Source organism: Mobula birostris, chromosome 29 (genome assembly GCF_030028105.1).
Source record: "Mobula birostris isolate sMobBir1 chromosome 29, sMobBir1.hap1, whole genome shotgun sequence".
Classification (NCBI taxonomy): domain Eukaryota; kingdom Metazoa; phylum Chordata; class Chondrichthyes; order Myliobatiformes; family Myliobatidae; genus Mobula; species Mobula birostris.
In genome coordinates, this window is record NC_092398.1 from 30,603,590 (window position 1) to 30,619,490 (window position 15,901).

The window sequence follows — 15,901 nt, forward strand, 5'->3', positions numbered from 1 at the left end:
AGTCTCTTAAAAGGAGGGATGGGGTATTGGAAAACGGGGAGGGACAGGGTACTGGGGACTGAATGGGGAGAGACTGGTATCAGGGATGGAACGTTGAGGGATGGGATGAAGTGTATTGGAATAAGATAAGGCACCAAATTTCTTGGTGTTCACCTGGCGGAGAATCTCACCTGGTCCCTCAACACCAGCTCCATAGCAAAGAAAGCCCAGCAGAATCTCTACTTTCTGCGAAGGCTGAGAAAAGTCCATCTCCCAACCCCCCATCCTCACCACATTCTACAGAGGTTGTATTGAGAGCATCTTGAGCAGCTGCATCACTGCCTGGTTCGGAAATTGCACCACCTCGGATCGCAAGACCCTGCAGCGGATAGTGAGGTCAGCTGAGAAGATCATCAGGGTCTCTCTTCCCGCCATTACAGGCATTTACAACCACACGCTGCATCCATAAAGCAAACAGCATTGTGAAGGACCCCACACACCCTTCATACAAACTCTTCTCCCTCCTGCCATCTGGCAAAAGGCACCGAAGCATTCGAGCTCTCACGACCAGACCATGTAACAGTTTCTTCCCCCAAGTCATCAGACTCCTCAATACCCAGAGTCTGGACTGACACCAACCTACTATACACTCTACTATGCCTATTGTCTTGTTTATTATTTATTGTAATGCTTGCACTGTTTCGTGCACTTTATGCAGTCCTGGGTAGGTCTGTAGTCTAGTGTAGTTTTTGTGTTGTTTTATGTAGTTCAGTGTAGTTTTTGTGTTGTTCATGTAGCACCATGGTCCTGAAAAACCTTGTCTTGTTTTTACTGTGTACTGTACCAGCAGTTATGGTCGAAATAACAATAAAAAGTGACTTGACTTGACTTGAGGTGGGATATTGGGGCTGTGGATGACGAGAAGCCTTTCAAGAACTGGTGAGATGGGACATTGGAAGATGGGATTTAGGGAGATGGGGAGATGGGATATGAGGGAAGGGACTTGATGAGGTGGAAAGTGGGGAGTTGCGATGTGAGGAAGTGGGACAGAATGGAGAGGGATGGTGTATTGGAAAATGGAGAAGGTCGAGGGATTGGGGACTGAATGGGGAGAGACCGGTATCAGGGACGGAATGTTGAAGGACGGGATGAGGGAAATTTGGGGATTGTGATGAGGTGTATTGGGATATTGGTGTTGTTGATGGGGAGGAAGCCTGGGGAAGAGGTGAGATGGGACGGGGAGATGGGGCATTCAGAGTTGGGACTTGGAGAGATAGGACTTGGGAGGTGGGGAGTTGGAAGATGGTTGTGTAGTGTTTCTTGGAGGGAGAGAGGTTCTGGGACACTCATGACCCTCTTGCGTCCTTCCACAGAGCCACGAATTCACGGATGAGCGAACCTATGCCCAGACCTGCCTGTCAGACTCCTCGGCGTCCCGGGGCAGTCGGATCACCTCCCTGTCCTCCCCCCACTGTGGCCGGAGGGGGGCGTGCTGCTGCCCCCTCTTCCCCAAGCGGCGACTGTCGCGCCTGGGGAGCTCCAGCACGTCCGTCAGCCGGGCCGCCAGCACCCAGGGGCTCAGCACCGTCCTGGCCCTCGGCTCCCGCCGGCACGACACCTCTCACAGGTAAGCCCAGCCTCTCCGGGAATGACTCGAAAAACCATCCAGGAACTGGCGCCCCCCCCCCCACCAACTGCCCCCACACCACCCTCGGGAGGCATTTTCCAAACTCCAGCCCCCAACCAAACTATTAGTCCTTCCACCAATCCCCTGGTCTCACCTTAAAACTCGTCCGCTTATCTTAGACATGTCCCACCTCCCTTTCCATCCCTATCCTTCTCCTCACTCTCCCCCACTCCCTGCCCCTCATTCTCTCCCTCAATCCCTTCCCCTCACCCCTCTCTCCCTGTCCCCTCACTCTCTGCCCCTTCTCTCTCCCTCAATCCCTCCCCCTCACCCCTCACTTTCTCCTTCAATCCCATCCCCCTCACCCCTCTCTCCCTGCCCCCTCACTCTCTGCCCCTTCTCTCTCTCCCTCAATCCCTCCCCCTCACTCTCTCCCTCGATCTCTTCCCCCTCACTCTCTCCCTCGATCCTTTCCCCCTCACCCCCCTCTTCCTTCCCCATCCTTATCACCCTCTCTCTCTCTCTGGCCCCTCTTTCTTTGTCTCCTTTCCCTCTTTCATTCTCTGTCCATCTCCCCCTTTCTCTCCTCCCCACGCCTCTCTCTCTCTGGTCCATCGCCCAGCTGCCCCCACTCCCCCCACCAGGGCAGACGTCGGCTCTGTTTCCTCCCCTCCGCCCAGCACTGAGCGAGGGCCGAGAAGCCGCGCTGCCTCGGGGTCACTCTCCGGTTTCCTCTCAGGATTTTGGCATCTGCACCGTTTTCCTGCTCACTGTCCTCCGAGGCTCGACCGGCCGGGAGAGCGTCTGCTGTTAATCATTTCTCTCTGCCTCTCCCTCTCTCCCTCCCCTCTGTCTCATTATCACTCTCCCTTTCCGTCTCTCTTCCCCCTCTCTCCCTCCCCCCGTCTCATTATCCCCCTCCCTTTCCGTCTCTCTTCCCCTTCTCTTCTCCCCACTCTCTCTCCCCTTCTCACCCCTCCCCTCTCTCCCACTCCCCTTTCCTCTCTCTCTACCCCCTCCTCCTCTCTCTCCCTCCCTCACTCGTCCTCTCTTCCCCTCCCTCTCCTTCACTCGCCTCTTCTCCCCCCTTTCATTTCGCCCCTCCTTCCCCTCCGTCTGCCTTTCCTCTCCAATTTCTCCTTTGCTCTCCCCTCGTCTCTCCCCTACCCTTCCTGCTTCTCTCTCCACACCCTCTCACTCTTTCTCCCCCCTCTCTCTCTCCCTCCCCTTTCTCCTCCATCCCCTCCGCCCCCGCCGCCCCCTCCCCAGCCGCTCCAGTCTCAACACCAAGCTGCCCAGCGCAGTGAAACTGAACTGCTTCCCGTCGGACCTGGCCGGCACCACGGTGGGGCTGCCGTCGCCACTGGCCGACACCCCCGAGGAGAGCCCGCCGGGATCGCCGGACCTGCTCCGTAACTCCAGGCTGACGGCTGCCTACAGCCGGGACGCGGTCCGCATCTCCTCGCTCTAGCGGGTGGGCTGAGACGGGGGGCGCGGGGGCTGCCGTCACCCCCGGACACTGAATGAGCTTGAATGGACTTGGCGTGGCGTCGCCTCCGGGGATCCCGGAGATGGTGACGGCGGATACGGCCGGGTAGACACAACCTGCACCGTCCGGCACAACAGCAGCAACTGTACTTAATCATGAACTGCCTTTGCATGAATCCGCTGGGACCCGGGACATCCGAGTGCGGGATCCTCTTCCGGAGAGTGTACTCGGTAACCACCCCCAGGGGGACAGGTGGGAGATCTCACCTACGCTGTCTGCTCCTTGCTGGGGGTGGGGTGGGGAGCACGATATTAACGACTGCTCACTGCACAGGGATGGGTGTGAGTGTGTGTGTGTCCGTGAGAGAGAGAGTGTGTGTGTGAGTGTCTGTGTGTCCGTGAGAGAGAGAGTGTGTGTGTGAGTGTGTGTGTGTGTGTGTGTCCGTGAGAGAGAGAGTGTGTGTGTGTGTGTGTGTGTGTGTGTGAGTGTGTGTGTGTGAGTGTGTGTGTCCGTGAGAGAGAGAGTGTGTGTGTGTCTGTGAGAGAGAGAGTGTGTGTGTGTGTGTGTCAGTGTCTGTGTGTGTGTGTGTGTGTGAGTGTGTGTGTGAGTGTCTGTGTGTGTGTGGATGTGAGAGAGTGTGTGTGTCTGAGTGAGTGTGTGCATGTGTGGGTGTGGGTGTGTGTATGTGTATGTGTGTCTGAGTATGTATGTGAGAGAGTGTGTCTGTGTGTGTGTGTGGGTATGTGGGTGTGAGAGAGAGTGTGTGTATATGTCTGTGTGTGTGGATGTGAGTGTGTGTGTATGTGGATATGAGAGAGAGAGAGAATGTGTGTGTGTGTGTGTGGGTGTGAGAGAGTGTGTGTGTGTGTCTGTGTGTGTGTGTGTGTGTGAGAGTGTCTGTGTGTGTGTGTGTGTGTGTGTGTGTGTGTGAGAGTGTCTGTGTGAGTGTATGTCTGTGTGTGTGTCTGTGTGTGTGTGTCTGTCTGTATGTGGGCACACCGGGTGTCTGCACTGAGTGGTGAGGAGGGTCCGGCTGGGCACAGCTCGATCCAAACTGACGATGGGACTGAAAGCAGATCTGATGGACCCAGCTCATTATACATCCACCCCCTTCCCTCATTCTCCCCCCCCTCCACCTCATCTCCTCACCCACCCCTCTCTCCCCTCTTCTTCCACCACCTCCCCTCCCCGACCTACCAACCCACCCCTCCTCCACCCCACCCACACCTCTCTCCCCCAACCAGTCAGTCGTCTTCCAGCATGCACTTCAGGCTAATGTACACCAGGAACCTCAAGGGGGTGGGGTGGGGTGGGGAGGGGGGAGGGGGTGTGGATATCAGGGTGATGAGGGGGGGTGCGATTCTTGCCCAGACCTATGACTCCCTCCAAATTAATCTAATAAAAATGAATATAAACACTGAACACTGTCCACCATCTGGTTGTGTCATTCGTCTTCACCCCATGGGCATGGGCTAGCAGGGAAAGAGGGGCTGAAGGGCCTTGCTGATGGTCAAAATCCACTGGGAAGACTAGACTCAAGCACAAAGTCTCTCGGGCGGAGCCTACCCTCCCTCGGACAGTTTGTAACTCAGACAGGGTGTAAGGGAAGGACGGAGTCACACAGGTGGGGAGGGAGGGGTATAGGGGAGGGAGGGGGCTCACAGGGACGGAAAACGGTGCAGGGGATGGAGGGGGGGTCACAAAGACTGGGGAGGGGTGTAGAGGAGGGAGGGGGGTCACAGAGATGGGGAAGGGTGCAGGGGAGGGAGGGGGTCACAAAGACTGGGGAGGGGTGTAGAGGAGGGAGGGGGTCACAGAGATGGAGAAGGGTCCAGGGGAGGGAGGGGGTCACAAAGACTGGGGAGGGGTGTAGAGGAGGGAGGGGGGTCACAGAGATGGGGAAGGGTGCAGGGGAGGGAGGGGGTCACAAAGACTGGGGAGGGGTGTAGAGGAGGGAGGGGGTCACAGAGATGGGGAAGGGTGCAGGGGAGGGAGGGGGTCACAAAGACTGGGGAGGGGTGTAGAGGAGGGAGGGGGTCACAAATACTGGGGAGGGGTGTAGAGGAGGGAGGGGGTCACAGAGATGGGGAAGGGTGCAGGGGAGGGAGGGGGTCACAAAGACTGGGGAGGGGTGTAGAGGAGGGAGGGGGTCACAGAGATGGGGAAGGGTGCAGGGGAGGGAGGGGGTCACAAATACTGGGGAGGGGTGTAGAGGAGGGAGGGGGGTCACAGAGACGGGGGAGGGATCACAGAGACGGGGAAGGGTGTAGGAGATGGACGGGGTCACAAAGACCGGGAGGGAGACTGTCAGAGAGATGGGGGGGGGAATGTAGGGGAGGGAGGGGTCACAAAGACCGAGAGGATTGAAGGGGTGGGTCAGGGAGCTGGGGAGGGGTGGAGGGGTTGGAAGCTGCCAGATAGCTGGAGTTGGATGGGGAGGGGTGAGATGCTAAGGGAGAGGAAGGGGGAGGGGAGGAGAGACAATGAGAAGGGGGAGACAAGGAGAGGCGAGGTGCGACGAGGGGTGGGGAGTTATATCTCTGATGGGAGGAATAGGGAGGGATGAGACTGATCTAGAAGGGTGGGGCGCACCCACAACAATCTGATATTCAGAAATCAGAGATGCAAAGGGATTTGTGAGTCTCCGTGCAGGGTTGCCTGAAAGATAACTTGCAGGTTGGGTTGGTGGTGATGAGGAAGACAAGTGCACTCTTAGTGTTCGTATCAAGAGGCCTAGAACGTAAAAGCAGGGGTGGAAAGCCGAGAGATGGGTCAGGCCGCATTTGGAGTATCGTGAGCTCCTTACCTGAGAGAGGACGTGCGGACGCTGGGGAGGGAGATCACGGGGATGATGCCCCAAGTAGAAGCTGTCGCATGAGGGGTGTTTGATGGAGTGTTTGTCTCACTGAAGTTCAGAAGAACGGAAAGGGAATCTCACTGAAGCCTATCGAATACCGAGAGGCCTGGTTAGAGTGGACGTGCTGAGGACGTTGCCTACAGTGGGGGAGTCTTGGACCAGAGGGCACAACGTCAGATTTCAAGGACGCCCCCTTTCAAACAGAGGTGAGGAGGGATTTCTTTAGCCAGAAGGTGGTGACTCTGTGGAATCCATTGCCACAGACGGCTGGGTATATTTAAAGCGGAGATTGATAGGTTCTTGGTTACTCAAGATGTCAAAGGTTACGGGGAGAAGGGGGTAGTAGGTCAGCCGTGATGGAATGGTGAGACACATCCGATGGGCCGAATGGTCTCTTTCTGCTCCTATAGTCTGGTGGGCAGGGAGGGGAGGGAGGTACAGCGGGTGAAGTGGGGGGGCTGAATTCGAAGGGCAAGCGACAGGCGAGGGCTGGGGGGAGGAGAGGAGAGAGGCCGGATACAGTGACGGCGGGGGGAGGACTCGGGACACAGAGGAGACTTACAGTAGGAGGAGGAGCCAGCACCCGGAAGTCCTCCCTCTCTCTGCCTGTGGTCAGGAGCGATATCCGCCCACGGACTGGGGAGGAAGTGTCAGCAGAGACGCAGACCCGGGACCGACGGCAGAGATCCAAGCGCAGGACTCTTCCCCGCGGCCCCCACCGCCGTCACGTCAGCCGCCATGAGCAAGACACACACTCCGTCCATCCTGCTCTCCGAGAACGAGAACCAGGCCCTCTGCGAGCTCCTCGAGCGCAAGACACAGGTGAGACCCCGTTCAGCCCCACCCAGAAGGCAGGGCAAGGTCCCAGCCCAACTGATTGTGGGTGGGGGCCAACCCCCACTGACGGTCAATGCCCCGATCCCTCTCTGCCGTCCCATCACACACTTCCGGGGTCAGACACAGGGTGAAACTCCCTCCACAACGTCCCATCACACACTCCCGGGGTCAGACACAGAGTGAGGCTCCCTCCACACTGTCCCATCACACACTCCCGGGGTCAGACACAGAGTGAATCTCTCTCCACACCGTCCCATCACACACTCCCGGGGTCAGACACAGAGTGAGGCTCCCTCCACACCGTCCCATCACACACTCCCGGGGTCAGACACAGAGTGAAGCTCCCTCCACACCGTCCCATCACACACTTCCGGGGTCAGACACAGGGTGAAACTCCCTCCACAATGTCCCATCACACACTCCCAGGGTCAGACACAGAGTGAAACTCCCTCCACACCGTCCCATCACACACTCCCGGGATCAGACACAGAGTAAACTTCCTCCACACCGTCCCATCACACACTCCCGGAGTCAGACGCAGAGTGAAGCTCCCTCCGCACCGTCCCATCACACACTCCCGGGGTCAGACACAGAGTGAAACTCCCTCCACACCGTCCCATCACACACTCCCGGGATCAGACACAGAGTAAACTCCCTCCACACCGTCCCATCACACACTCCCGGAGTCAGACGCAGAGTGAAGCTCCCTCCGCACCGTCCCATCACACACTCCCGGGGTCAGACACAGAGTGAAACTCCCTCCACACCATCCCATCACACACTCCCAGGGTCAGACACAGAGTGAAACTCCCTCCATACTGTCCCATCACACACTCCCGGGGTCAGACACAGAGTGAAGCTCCCTCCGCACCGTCCCATCACACACTCCCAGGGTCAGACACAGAGTGAAGCTCCCTCCACACTGTCTCATCACACACTCCCGGGGTCAGACACAGAGTGAAACTCCCTCCACACCGTCCCATCACACACTCCAGGGGTCAGACACAGAGTGAGGCTCCCTCCACACCGTCCCATCACACACTCCCGGGGTCAGACACAGAGTGAAGCTTCCTCCGCACCGTCCCATCACACACTCCCGGGGTCAGACACAAAGTGAAGCTCCCTCCGCACCGTCCCATCACACACTCCCGGGGTCAGACACAGAGTGAAGCTCCCTCGGTCATCTCCGATACGCTTAAACTTGGGTTTATTTTTGTCTCCTTCCTGTTTTCGAAGCTTTGTGAGTGTGCCTGCTAAAACTCGACCACTTCCTGCGGTGTCCTCGGGCTGCACTTCGAACCTCAGCCTCCGCAGCTGCGGAGTGCTGGGCTGAGGAGGGGCATGAGGGGGAGGGAGGGGCAAAGCGAGTAGAGAGTGCTGGTGTGGAGGGAAATTTGCACCGAGGGAGGGACAGTGAGTTAGGAGTGATGCTGAGGAGTGAGCGTCACACTGAGGCCAGGGGGATGGTAGGAAGACGGGCAGTGAGGAGGGAGTGTATACGGAGGGAGCACCGCCCCATGGGAGGGATGGCGAGTCAGGATGTTGTTGAGGGATGGACAGTGATGGAGCATACAACCTCAGAATAGAAAATCTCTTCAGGACAGAGATGAGGAGGAATTTCTTTAGCCAGAGGGTGGTGACTCTGTGGAATTCATTGCCACAGACGGCTGTGGAGGCCAAGTCATTGGGTGTAGTTAAAACGGAGCTTGATAGGTTCTTGATCAGCCAAGGTGTTAAAGGTTACGGGGAGAAAGCAGGAAGAATGGGGTTGGGAGGGTTAATAAATCAGCCATGATGGAATGGTGGAGCAGACTCAATGGGCCGAATGGCCTAATTCTGCTCCTACGGTCTAAGGAGAGAGGGGCTGCAGTGCAGAGGGAGGTCACACTGTGGGGGGGGGGGCGGTGAAGGGGAGGGTCACACTGAGGGAGGGGTGGTACTGAGGGAGGGTCACACTGTGGGAGGGGTGGTACCAAGGGAGGGTCACACTGTGGGAGGGGTGGTGAAGGGGGAGGGTCACACTGTGGGGGTGGAGAAGGGAGGGTCACACTGAGGGAGGGGTGGTACTGAGGGAGGGTCACACTGTGGGAGGGGTGGTGAAGGGGGAGGGTCACACTGTGGGGGTGGAGAAGGGAGGGTCACACTGTGGGGGTGGAGAAGGGAGGGTCACACTGAGGGAGGGGTGGTACTGAGGGAGGGTCACACTGTGGGAGGGGTGGTGAAGGGGGAGGGTCACACTGTGGGGGTGGAGAAGGGAGGGTCACACTGAGGGAGGGGTGGTACTGAGGGAGGGTCACACTGTGGGAGGGGTGGTGAAGGGGGAGGGTCACACTGTGGGGGTGGAGAAGGGAGGGTCACACTGTGGGAGGGGTGGTGAAGGGGGAGGGTCACACTGTGGGGGTGGAGAAGGGAGGGTCACACTGTGGGAGGGGAGGTACCGAGGGAGGGTCACACTGTGGGAGGGGTGGTACTGAGGGAGGGTCACACTGTGGGAGGGGTGGTGAAGGGGGAGGGTCACACTGTGGGGGTGGAGAAGGGAGGGTCACACTGTGGGAGGGGAGGTACTGAGGGAGGGTCACACTGAGGGAGGTGTGGTACTGACGGAGTGGTTCAGAGGAGGGAGGTGTGGTAGGTGAGGGCCGGTGGGTACGGATGTCCCTCCCCACCACAAGCGTCTGAGCGGCTGCCTCGCTTGCCCGTACAGAGCCTGGCCACAGCGGTGGTGCAGCTCTACCTGGCCCTCCCTGACAGCAGCCACACGTGGACGAGGGAATGTGTCGGCATCGCCTGCTTCGTCAAGGACAATCCCAAACGCTCCTACTTTATCCGAGTGTTCAGCCTGAAGGTAGGTCACGTCCCCTCCCCTCACTCTATCCCGTCCCCTCTCCTCCATCCCGCCCCCTTCCATCCATCCCATCCCCTTCCCCTCCATCCGTCCCCTCCCCTCCATCCGTCCCCTCCCCTCACTCCATCCCGTCCCCTCTCCTCCATCCCGCCCCCTTCCCTCCATCCCATCCCCTTCCCCTCCATCCCGCCCCCTCCCCTCCATCTCATCCCCTTCCCCTCCATCCGTCCCCTCCCCTCACTCCATCCCGTCCCCTCCCCTCCATCCCGTCCCCTTCCCCTCCATCCGTCCCCTCCCCTCACTCCATCCTGTCCCCTCCCCTCCATCTCATCCCCTTCCCCCCCATCCTTTCCCCTCCCCCTTCCCAGTCCCTGGCCCCTCAGCCTCGCAGAAGGGAGTGCCGCGCTGTGGGAGAGGCAGTGAGGAGGGAGCACGGCGCTCTGGGAGGGGCGGTGAGGAGGGAGCGTGGCACTATGGGAGGGGCAGTGAGGAGGGAGCACGGTGCTGTGGGAGGGGCAGTGAGGAGGGAGCACGGTGCTGTGGGGGGGCAGTGAGGAGGGAGCACGGTGCTGTGGGAGGGGCAGTGAGGAGGGAGCACGGCGCTGTGGGAGGGCAGTGAGGAGGGAGCGTGGCGCTGTGGGAGGGCGGTGAGGGGGGAGCGCGGCGCTCTGGGAGGGGCTGTGAGGAGGGAGCACGGTGCTGTGGGAGGGGCAGTGAGGAGGGAGCACGGTGCTGTGGGAGGGGCAGTGAGGAGGGAGCGCCACGCTGTGGGAGGGGCGGTGAGGAGGGAGCATGGCGCTGTGGGGGGGCAGTGAGGAGGGAGCACGGCGCTGTGGGAGGGGCAGTGAGGAGGGAGCACGGTGCTGTGGGAGGGGCAGTGAGGAGGGAGCGTGGCGCTGTGGGAGGGCAGTGAGGAGGGAGCACGGCGCTGTGGGAGGGGCAGTGAGGAGGGAGCGTGGCACTGTGGGAGGGGCAGTGAGGAGGGAGCATGGCGCTGTGGGAGGGGCGGTGAGGAGGGAGCGCCATGCTGTGGGGGGGCAGTGAGGAGGGAGCGTGGCGCTGTAGGAGGGGCGGTGAGAAGGGAGCGTGGCGCTGTGGGGGGGCAGTGAGGAGGGAGCGTGGCGCTGTGGGGGGGCAGTGAGGAGGGAGCATGGCGCTGTGGGGGGGCAGTGAGGAGGGAGCACGGCGCTGTGGGAGGGGCAGTGAGGAGGGAGCATGGCGCTGTGGGAGGGCAGTGAGGAGGGAGCACGGTGCTGTGGGAGGGGCAGTGAGGAGGGAGCACGGTGCTGTGGGGGGGCAGTGAGGAGGGAGCACGGCGCTGTGGGAGGGGCAGTGAGGAGGGAGCACGGCGCTGTGGGAGGGGCAGTGAGGAGGGAGCGTGGCGGTTTGGGAGAGGCAGTGAGGAGGGAGTGCGGCACTGCGGGAGGGGCAGTGAGGAGGGAGCACGGCGCTGTGGGAGGGGCGGTGAGGAGGGAGCGCCATGCTGTGGGAGGGGCAGTGAGGAGGGAGCACAGCGCTGTGGGAGGGGCAGTGAGGAGGGAGCGTGGCGCTGTGGGAGGGGCGGTGAGAAGGGAGCGTGGCGCTGTGGGGGGGCAGTGAGGAGGGAGCGTGGCGCTGTGGGAGGGCAGTGAGGAGGGAGCACGGCGCTGTGGGAGGGGCAGTGAGGAGGGAGCACGGCGCTGTGGGAGGGGCAGTGAGGAGGGAGCGTGGCGCTGTGGGAGGGGCGGTGAGAAGGGAGCGTGGCGCTGTGGGGGGGCAGTGAGGAGGGAGCGTGGCAGTTTGGGAGAGGCAGTGAGGAGGGAGCGTGGCGCTGTGGGAGGGCAGTGAGGAGGGAGCATGGCGCTGTGGTAGGGCAGTGAGGAGGGAGCACGGTGCTGTGGGAGGGGCAGTGAGGAGGGAGCACGGTGCTGTGGGAGGGGCAGTGAGGAGGGAGCGTGGCGCTGTGGGAGGGGCGGTGAGAAGGGAGCGTGGCGCTGTGGGGGGGCAGTGAGGAGGGAGCGTGGCGCTGTGGTAGGGCAGTGAGGAGGGAGCGTGGCAGTTTGGGAGAGGCAGTGAGGAGGGAGCACGGTGCTGTGGGAGAGGCAGTGAGGAGGGAGCGTGGCACTGTGGGAGGGGCGGTGAGGCGGGATTACCACGTTGTGGGTCGGACGGAGAAGAGGGAGCCCTGCTCCACGGGATGGGGTTGAGGGAGCGCCACGGGCAGGGTGAAGTGTTACCGGGGGGCCGGGTGGTCTGAACGTCTCGGTGTCTCTTGCAGAAGGGGTGCTTGGTGTGGGAACAGGAGCTGTACAACCAGATCGAGTACCGCAAGTCTCGGCCGTACTTCCACACCTTCGCTGCTGACGTAAGTTGCTCTGGCCCGCTCCCTCAGCAAGGGGAGGGGATGCAGTTTATACTTGAAGATGAATACAGGCCACTCGGCCCAGCTGAACCCTGCTGACCATGATGTCTATCACAGAGAACACTATATTGTGCTTTATCCTTTATTTAGAGATACATCACGGTTACAGGTCCCACCACCCAGTTACACCCTTGTTTATTAACCCATACATATTTGGAATTCGGTAGGAAACCGGATCAATTTAACCCTTCCCTCCTATATACCTCTCCATTTTTCTATCAACCATGAAGAGTCTGTTAATGGACCTGCCTCTACCAGCACCGCAGGCTCACTCCACTCACCCTCCACTCTCTGTGTAAAAAAAACCCAGCTCTACCTCCTCTCACAGTGTTTTTCAAAGTTCAGAGTAAATTTATTATCGAAGTACACACATGTGCAATCCTGAGATCCATTTTCCTGCGGGCATACTCAATAAATCCATAATTGAGTAACAACCATAATCGAGTCAATGAACGACCGCGTCAACTTGAGCGTTCAGCAAGACAGCAGAAGACAACAAACCCTGCAAATACTAAAAGAAAAAAATGATAAATAAGTAAGCAATAACTATCGAGTACATGAGATGAAGACTGCTTGACAGAGAGTTGATTGGTTGTGGGAACATTTCAATGATGGGCGAGGAAGTTGCCCCTTCATTGAAATGTGTCCCTCATTAAAATTCTGTCCTCATTTCTGCCCTGGGGAAAATGTCTCCGGCTGTCTACCTGATCTCTGCCTCTTATACAGCTCTATCAAATTGCCTCTCATCCTCCTTTGCTCCAAGGAGAAAAGCCCTAGCTCCCTCAACCTATCCTGATAAGACGTGCTCTCTCATCCAGGCAGCACCCTGGTAAATGCCCTCGGCACCCTCTCTAAAGTTTCCACACCCTTCCTATAACGACCAGGACTGAACACAATCCTCCAAGTGAGGTCTGATCAGGGCTTTATACAATATTACCTCAGGACTCTTCATCGGTCAGGGATTAAATTGAAGGCCAACACAGCATACACCTTCTTAACCACCCGATCCAACTTACACACACCAACTCTACCTGCGTTTTAAAGAAAAACTGACCTCTGATATCCCCTCTACACTTTCCTCCAGTCGCCTTAGAATTACACCCATTTCTGTCCTAGGAAAATGCCTGGCTAGACATGCTGTCTAGGCCTCTTATCGTCTTGTACACCTCTGATCCTCCTTCGGTCCAAAGAGAAAAGCCCCAGTTTGCTCAACCGATCCTTGTAGAACATGCTCTCCTATCCAGGTAGCGTTCTGGTTAATCTCCTCTGCACCCTCTCCATCCACATCCTCCCTAGAACTGAACTCAATACTCCCAGTAAAGATTAACTCATTAGACGGTGCGCTGAAGTAAAACAGAATGCAGATTAAAGGGTTGCGGTTACAGAGAAAGTGCGGTGCAGACTGACAGTAAGGTGAAAGGCCAAAACGAGGCAGATTGTGAAGTTTGGAGTCCATTTCATACGAGGGAACCGTTCATAACAGCGGGGTAGAAGCTGCCCTTGAGTTTGGTGGGACGCATTTTCAGGTTTTTGCACCTTCTGTTGGGAGGTGGGGGGAGAAGAGAGAATGCCAGAGGCGGGCGGGGTCTTTGATTATGCCGGCTGCTTTACTGAGACAGTGGGAAGCGTAGACAGAGGCCATGGAGGGGAACTGGTTTCTGTGATGTGCCGAGCTGTGTCCACGGCTCTCTGCGGTTCCTTGGGCGGAGGAGTTGCCGTACCGAGCCGGGACGCGTTGCTGCGAGTCGACGGCAAAATGGCGAATATGCCTTTAGCCTCCCGAGGAAGTGGAGGCGTCGGAGAGCTTTCTCGGCCACTCTGTGTGTACACTGTTACGTACCCCGTAACCGGGTTGCCAAACCAGCAGAAATGGAGTTGGAGTCTGGGTTACTGGAACTAAGAAAGTTTTACTAAAGAAACAAGTAACACAGTACTCTAATCGTAAGGATATAAATGCAACAGGGTAGCAATGGTAAAACACACCTGTACACAGAATTAGGATAATAGGAATCAACTAAGCTCTATCGCAGTCTAGGGGTAAAATGATCAGTCTCAAGTGACGCAGAGTTCAGTTCAGCTGAGTACAGTTTGCAGTAATCGCTGTTGTGCTGTTGGAGAGAGAGAGCAAATATGCAAATTCTGATTCAAACAGACTTTTAATGTTCCCCGCAGTTAGCTTTCGGGCAAGCCCTTTTAATGTCTTCTGAGGTCACCAACTGTGACCCCTCTGTTCCGGATACGACCGTTCTTCTGCGGTGAACCCGGTACCCAGGCAAGGGCGGACACACACACCAGGTTCCCGCCTATCGTACCTTTTCACCCTGTGCGTCTATGGTCGGTTCCGCGATCAGACCTCCAAACTCGCACCAACTTGTGGGGGCACACTGCTTTTCCAGGGTCTCGTTATCTCGTGGTGTCTGTCTTGCCTTAGCGAACCTGTCCCTTTTATCCCCCTGCTGGGGTATCGCCTGTCCATCAAACTTCAAACAGTTCAGGTTCAAAGCAATCGGTCTGTCAATACTTGGACTGGTGTCTCTTTCCGTTATCTCCTTCTCCTCTCTCATTAACATTTTTGAATGCTGCTCCATTGTCTCACTTAATCTCTCTCATTAGCATCAATCTTCTGATAACTTGGTTTTTCGTCACAACACGATACACCAACTCCTCCCAACCGCGGAGTGGCAGACCCGTCACGCGGCGCCGATTTTATGCAGTATTCCCTGGGTCCTCAATTCTGTACAACAGCAACATGCTCCCCGTTCCTTCTCCGCCTCAATCCGACCACCCCTTGCTGTAACTCCCCTCTGCATCCATTCCCTTGCTGCCTTGCCCTCCCTCCTATACCTAAAGCAGAGGTTGATAGGTCCCTGATTAGTAAAAGTTACAGGGAGAAGGCAGGAGAATGGGGTTCAGATACATCGGCCGTGATAGAATGGCTGAGCAGACTCAATGGGCTGAATGGCCTAATTCTGCTCCTATATCTTATGGTGCTATGGAATGATCCGTCTAGAAGGAAAGCAGACAAAAGATCTTTGGTCGTATCTCGGTCCATGTGACAATCATAATTGCTCTGTATGTCCAACCAGGATCTGTTGAATTAAAGAGGATTAAACTCCATCTGCCACTTGTTTGCCCAAGTTTTCAGCTGATCCTTGGACAACCTCCATTGCTGTCTACTACCCCCCCCCCCCATCTGTAAACTTGTAGGGGGTGTTAGGGTCCCAGAGGGGTGTGGGCTGCTTCAGCCCGAGAAGTCCCAAGAAAGAGGGAAGTGGAAGTGTGGATGGGGAGGAGAGCTCACAAACGTAGAGCAAATACTGTGCCTATTGACACCCTGGTCTTTACCAATCAGGGCAGAGAGCACAGAAGTTCAAATATTATGATCCAACTCCCTGACTTCCCACTGTGGTATAGCAGCAGAATTAGTTCGCAGATGATACCAAGATTGGTGGAGTTGTGGATCGTGTAGAAGACTGGTAAAGAATACAACACGATACAGATCAGTTGCAGATGTGGGCAGAGAAATGGCAGATGGAGTTTAACCCAGATAAATGTGAGGGGTTGCACCTTGGCAGGGCAAACGCAGGGAGACAGTACTCTGTTAATGATAAGATCTGTAACAGTGTTGCTGAGCAGAGAGATCTTGGAATCCAAGTTCATGGCTCCTTGAAAATGGCTACACAGGTTGATAAGGTGGTTAAGAAGGCTTATGGAATGGTTGTTTTTATTAGTCGAGGCATTGAGTTCAAAAGTCAAGAGATTATGTTGCAACTTTATAAAACTCTGGTTAGGCCACATTTGGAGTATTGCATTCAGTTCTGGTCTCCCGACTATAGGAAGGATGTTGAGGCTTTGGAGAGAGTGCA

General features: G+C 57.3%; 2 protein-coding genes across 2 annotated transcripts in view; both read left to right on the plus strand.

The window, feature by feature from the left end:
• kcnd1 (potassium voltage-gated channel, Shal-related subfamily, member 1) overlaps positions 1-3,129 on the plus strand; it is a 45,013-nt gene extending 41,884 nt beyond the window's left edge. Inside the window, exons 5-6 of the mRNA XM_072246688.1 lie at positions 1,353-1,606; positions 2,876-3,129. Of these exons, the coding sequence (XP_072102789.1) occupies positions 1,353-1,606; positions 2,876-3,077 (456 nt within the window). The 3' untranslated portion in view covers positions 3,078-3,129. The remainder of the gene's footprint in view (positions 1-1,352; positions 1,607-2,875) is intronic.
• Positions 3,130-6,526: 3,397 nt separating this feature from the next.
• The window catches only part of LOC140190097 (actin nucleation-promoting factor WAS-like), a 33,581-nt gene continuing 24,206 nt past the window's right edge, over positions 6,527-15,901 (plus strand). The window contains exons 1-3 of the mRNA XM_072246578.1: positions 6,527-6,774; positions 9,494-9,634; positions 11,892-11,978. Of these exons, the coding sequence (XP_072102679.1) occupies positions 6,691-6,774; positions 9,494-9,634; positions 11,892-11,978 (312 nt within the window). The 5' untranslated portion in view covers positions 6,527-6,690. The remainder of the gene's footprint in view (positions 6,775-9,493; positions 9,635-11,891; positions 11,979-15,901) is intronic.